Source organism: Acanthisitta chloris, unplaced genomic scaffold, assembly GCF_000695815.1.
Source record: "Acanthisitta chloris isolate BGI_N310 unplaced genomic scaffold, ASM69581v1 scaffold23246, whole genome shotgun sequence".
NCBI lineage: Eukaryota > Metazoa > Chordata > Aves > Passeriformes > Acanthisittidae > Acanthisitta > Acanthisitta chloris.
This window is the reverse complement of record NW_008676833.1, coordinates 1-5,741: the sequence shown is the minus strand read 5'-3', so window position 1 is coordinate 5,741 and position 5,741 is coordinate 1. Positions and strand designations below refer to the sequence as shown.

The window sequence follows — 5,741 nt, the reverse complement described above, 5'->3', positions numbered from 1 at the left end:
GCCGAGTGAAGCTTTGCTTCCCTTGTGAAGGAAAAAGGTTTTTTAAGCAGTGCTCTTTGGAAGGGGTAGACTCTGAAATAGGTGAAGAACAGGTTGTAGAAGTTGCTTCAAGTTTTATATCTAGAAAGCAGAAAAAAAAAAAGAGAAAATATGTCATATGCAGATTTATTAATTCAAGGCAGTTATTTAAGCCTGGCTTGTAATTCTTGAAGTACCAGCAGCAGCAAACACTGAAGTTCAAGAGTCTCAGCATGAGAACATCTACTCCATGGAAGTAGATACTGGTGTGCTGTGCTGTCAAGGACTAAGGACAGCCATGTGACTAGTAAAAGACTTCCTGCTTGGTTATTCTGTCTTTTGGATGTAAAATTCGAGTAGAGAAAACAAAAAAACGACCAAAATCAACAGCAGAACAAAAAAAGGAAGTGACACATACACCTACCCTGAATATTTGGCACGACCTCAGGGCCTGTCCACTTGAATGCTGGTTTTCTACCTCTCTCCTCTGTAACGTGAACTTTCTTGATAAGGTTAAGGCTGGTGAGAACATTTGCTATGTCATAAAGTCTTCTAATTTTGGCTGAAATAAAATCAATAAAAAATAAACATGAAGCGTAACAATTCTAATGAAAAAGTTAGGATGTATCTGGTTTGAAATCTTGTAACACCCTTTTAGCAGCTAAAAGGAGAAAAAAGCTTTATGACTTTTTTTGTAAGAACAATTTTGTGGAATAGGTATTTATCCTATGAAATGTCAGTATAAATAGTTTTTATGTAAAACAGAATGACAAATTCAAATCTTGAAAAGAAAATACTGCAAAGTTTATTATGCTAAATATAGAAAAAAGTATTTTCAAAACAAGTTACTTTCTGTGCAATGATCAAAGCTATATAAATTCTGTAGCAAGAGTAAGTAGATTAAAAGGCAGGTACACACATGTAATGGTGAATGTGGGAACTGGAGGGAAGAGAGACACTAAAACCCAACAGGATAATCATCCTGCATGTTCATCACTGTGTCTAGGTTAAGCTATTAGGGAGACGTTTTAGGCAGAAGTCAGATTCCAAGTGTGATACCTGAAATACAGGAACATGGAAGGAATTCCCTGAAAATGCTTTCCAGGCTTGATGGAGGAAGAAGTATGAAAACAAGCAGAAGACCCTCCTGACTAGCCACCTACCCTCTGTGTTGCCATGAGGCAGTGGAAAGGAAATCAGGAACTGAAACCAGCAAGAATCAGTTTTTACATAGATGCAATTCTACAAAGAAAGCAAATGTCTGAGAACCCAGGAAAGGTCTAATTTTCCATTAAACCCACAATTATCCCTCAAAAGCAAGCACATTGTTAATTATTATACATGCACAGACCTAGACCTAGAAGTACCTTTACATTTGAATGGAGAGGAAGAGGAGGAAGTGTGCAGTGAACTTTGAGCAGGGTAAAAGAATGAAGAAATAATTGGCAGTTAGAGCTCTTGGGTTTCAGTTCCTCTGGCATAAGAGTCACTAGCAGGACTTTTACAGAACTTCTTTAGATTTCCACCCAATTAGTTGCATGACCAAAACATTCTGGGGCATCTTTGGTGAAATGATGCTGAAAACTTTGACAGGCTGGTTGAGGAGAGAAATTGTTACCAATAAGGAGCCTTGTGCCCTTACTTCAGGAGAGAGGATTGAATGGACATTTTCTCTTCTGTGGATGTTATATAGCAACGACTATACACAAGGTGGACCCTGCTATAAACTGCACATGAGGTTCAGTGAGTTTTTGGAGGCTCACAGCAGGAAAACTATGATGGTGTTTTACACACTATATGGACTAGTACTGAAATAATTCCTTTAGCTTCCACTTGATATTTTACTTACTTTTAAGCTTGCTTTTATCTAAGTCTTCTAACTGGTCTTCTCCAATCAAGATTTTAGCAGCAACATCAAGGGTCACTATTTGAGGTGTTGATACAAGAAACAGCATCACAAACTTCTGACTCATCACTCGTAAAGACTTGTATTTCCTGCCATTTACTGACGCTGCAGCAGACAGGAGGAAGGATTAAAGAAGTAAGTGACACATCAGCTACAAACATTCCTAAAACACTGCAGAAATTTGTCAGTAACAATTACTGTAAGAGTAAACAAGACAGAGACTAGGTAGGGCTGATGGGGACTCCAGAAACATGTTTCTACATGACAAGAACCAGATAATTGGGTGGATACCAAGTCTAACTACAAAGAAGAGAGTGTGATGTATCCCCCATATACATTTCCTATTGTCTGACAACTTGGACTCTTAAAAATGCTTAATTCTTACTTAACATTTCTACCACCAAGCAAACCTAAATTTTAAAAAAATAGAGTAATTTTGGCTTCTGTAATATTCAATGATAACTTTTGGCTCCTGCAACAACTCAGTGGTAATGGCAATTAGATTGTACATTGGTGTATTTGACAGTTTCACCTGATGCTCCCTTGTTCTTGCACTGTGAAAACAAACCACACGTGCAAGAATTGAATAAGTCAACTCAGAGTGCAGGGCACTTTTTGTCACCACAAACAGCTGTGGTGCCTTGGGGCACTACCAGCTCAGGAGAAAAAAAAAAAAGGCCAGTAAATGTTTTCTAAGTTCATAGCTATTTATCCTTACAAGCACATATTACTCTTGGCATTATAGAGAATTATTACCAGCATGAAATTCCACTCCTGGGAGTTCGACAAAAGACGTTTCTGATTGCTCACTTGAGCCAACAGAAGCTGCCGTGTCTTCGGTTTTTATCCTGTCAGGTTCAAATTCATGATCATACTCTCTTTTTTTGATCATCTGAATTTGCTGTATGTATTTGTTCTCTTCTCCAGCCTTTTTCAAAGCCTGCAGGGTCTGGGGGAGGCTATGTCTCCCATGCCAGATGTATCTGTTCCTGGCAAGGCGGCTCACCATGTCCAGGCTCTCCAGCACGTTCACGATGTCATATATGCGTCTGCGTTCAACACCTGGACAAGACAAGATGAACAGGACACCTCTACTGCATTTGCCTGACACACAGATTTCTGTCCTTCCTCTAAACCATTCTCACCAGTCCCTTGTTACAAGAGTTCCTGAAAATAACCCTCACTGGTCTTGCCAGCAAGGAAAACAAGTCTTGCTATGGAAATGGAAGGACTTGCTGTTGCACAGTTACACTTGGCTTGCAGCATTCCTTAAGGAAAAAACCTGACTGCTGCCAGAAGAGCCATTAGATGGGTTTCAATCCAGCTTTAAAAAAAAAAGCATTTTTAATTATTCATGGCATTGATTTTAGATTGTTTCCTTAAATAACCTTGGAAACTCATGGTAGGAAACTGGTTTGTACCTTTTTTTCACATGTTATTCTATTAACACACTGTCCTTCTGCCTGTTAATGCTTGGTTTTGACCAGGCATTTCCTAAGAGAGATGCTCTTTTGTACAAAGTATAAAGGAATATAATCATACTGCTGTAAAATTGTTATAACTATTACCAGTATATAATCTGCAGAATACTATAACTCCATAGCTTTTTGATTTTAAAAAAAAAGATTCAGCAACTAAAACTCTCTGGAGATCATTGGTGCAATATAAAAATAGTGACCAAAAATGAGAAATTATCATCAAGAGCAGAAAGTAGTTTCTTGCTTTGATGTCATGATTGAACAGGAAGTTGTGGGTTCAGTTTGAGAAATGTTAGTTCGTGCTGCAAAAATACAACCACTAATCTTAGCCTTCATCCAAAAAACTGAAACTGGTTGTTTGTGATACCAGCAATAATTTAGAGGTTTAATATGAAACAGAATTCAGAGTTCCTCGGTTCAGTTCACTGAAACAAACTTTAGCTTTCTAAAAGAATTTCCCTAAGAATGAGGAACTTAAAACTAGATTTAAGTAAGTTTGGGAGAACACAGTAAGCACTCAAAATTTTACGGAGCAAACCCAGACTACCACGAATGGCAGGTGTGTTTGTATCAACTGTTTAGCAGCATGGACAGCAACTTACAAAGCTCTTCAGTGACTTCATCAAGGCAAATGTAACTTTTCTGTGCAGCACTGGGGTAATCAGGATACCGAGCTAAGAACTTATGGCACAGCAGTCCTAGACTTTTCTCTTTACGACTTGGTTGAGATTTTTCATATTCATCTCCCAATAAGTGCTCCTACACAGGAAGAAGAAGAAGAGAATTTGAGATTTTTGAAAGATACGTCGACAGAGATATTTAACAGCTTTGTTGTGAACACTGTCAAAGGCCCAGTGTTCTCCCTTTGCCCTCAGAAGCTCTGAAATAAAACCAGCAGAATATTACCTGTTGTATGTAGCTAGTCAATGTCCTTACTTATATTGCTAAATGTTCTAAAGTCAAAACTTAAACAAAAAGTTGTGTTATGTCAACATATAACTTTTTATACTGAATAAACAGCCTTCAGCTAACCTAAATAAAAACAGCTTTACAACGTACCTGCAAACTGGGTTTTTCCTCTAGGTCCTCAATTGAGCTGTTTGACTGTTGCCTTTGCTCTTCTCTGCTCCTGATCTCAGGACTGGCTGCACTAATCAGCATTTTCAGGTTGGAAGTAGGTGTCCATGGCTCTGCTGGAGGGGATTCCTTACATCTGGGAGGTGTGGTTAGAGGCCGACAGTCAGCCTGTTTCTCTGTCAGTACTGACTGTGAGGTAGGTGTCTGTTTCCTAGGAGTTTTCAGTATGTTTTTGCATGGCTCAGAAGGCTCATTTTCCTACACAGCAAGAAAAAGAACAACAGTGATATTAGAAACCAAGCATACCATGATCCATTTAACAATAACAGTCAAAGGGGCACAGATCCATTGCATTTTTTGGGTAGCTCTGAGGGTTACAATCCTACTCTGAACCTGAAACCAATTCTGAGCCTGTAGCTTGAAGCTCAGGCCCTGTGGTGTTTATTCCTCCGTAACTTTCCTTTTCTCTCCCTCTAGGGAAAGCACAAATGGTAGTGCAGAGCAGAGAGCTATGAAGAATGGCTGAAATGTCATCATGACCCAGGAGCAGGTGTGATGTTTGATATAAATTCTCATTGGGATGGATAAAGACATCAAGAACCTTCCAGGAGCTGAAGGGGCTATTGGGAAGCTGGAGAGGGACTTTTTGTAAGGAGCTGCAGTGACAGGGCAAGGAGCAATGGGTACAAACTGAAAGAGAGGAAATTTAAGTTAGATATGAAGAAAAAGCTATTTTACTGTGAGGCACTGGCACAGGTTGCCCAGGGAGGTGGTAGAAGACCCAACCCTGGCAGTGTTCAAAGCCTTGAGCAACCTGCTCTGGTGGGAGGTGTCCCTGCCCATGGCAGGAGGGATTGGGACTAAATGATCTGTAAGGTCCATTCCAACCCCTAAAATTCTGTGATCAGCCAAGGAGCTGATTATACCCTTTATTATAGCCATCTCAACTCCAGCAACCAGCCCACCAGTCGGACAAGTGTTGTTTAACAAGCTCTTAACTTTTTGAATCAACTTTCACAAACTCTTAAGGAACGAGGAAGGGGCGGAATACGCTCGCTCTGCTTGACGAGTTCAACCAAGAGAGGAGAGAATAAAGGCGGAAAAGAGGGAAGGTGAAGGGAAAAGGACACAATCCCGGGACAGATGCGTTTCCTCGTACTTTCCCGGCTACAGCTCCTAACTTTTGGCGCCTGGAGCGGCGCGCGCGGGCTGGGAGCGCCGGGAGAGGCGTTTGGGGAGCAGAGCCCTGCCCGGAGCTCCGC

At 40.4% G+C, this 5,741-nt stretch overlaps 1 protein-coding gene across 1 annotated transcript in view; it reads right to left on the bottom strand.

Moving 5' to 3' along the window:
- The window catches only part of E2F8 (E2F transcription factor 8), a 9,304-nt gene extending 4,573 nt beyond the window's left edge, over positions 1 to 4,731 (bottom strand). Inside the window, 6 exon segments of the mRNA XM_009076290.1 lie at positions 1 to 120; positions 443 to 580; positions 1,868 to 2,029; positions 2,681 to 2,986; positions 4,005 to 4,161; positions 4,462 to 4,731. The exon segment at positions 1 to 120 is cut by the window's left edge and continues 75 nt beyond it. Of these exon segments, the coding sequence (XP_009074538.1) occupies positions 1 to 120; positions 443 to 580; positions 1,868 to 2,029; positions 2,681 to 2,986; positions 4,005 to 4,161; positions 4,462 to 4,563 (985 nt within the window). The 5' untranslated portion in view covers positions 4,564 to 4,731.
- Between the last annotated feature and the right edge of the window lie 1,010 nt (positions 4,732 to 5,741).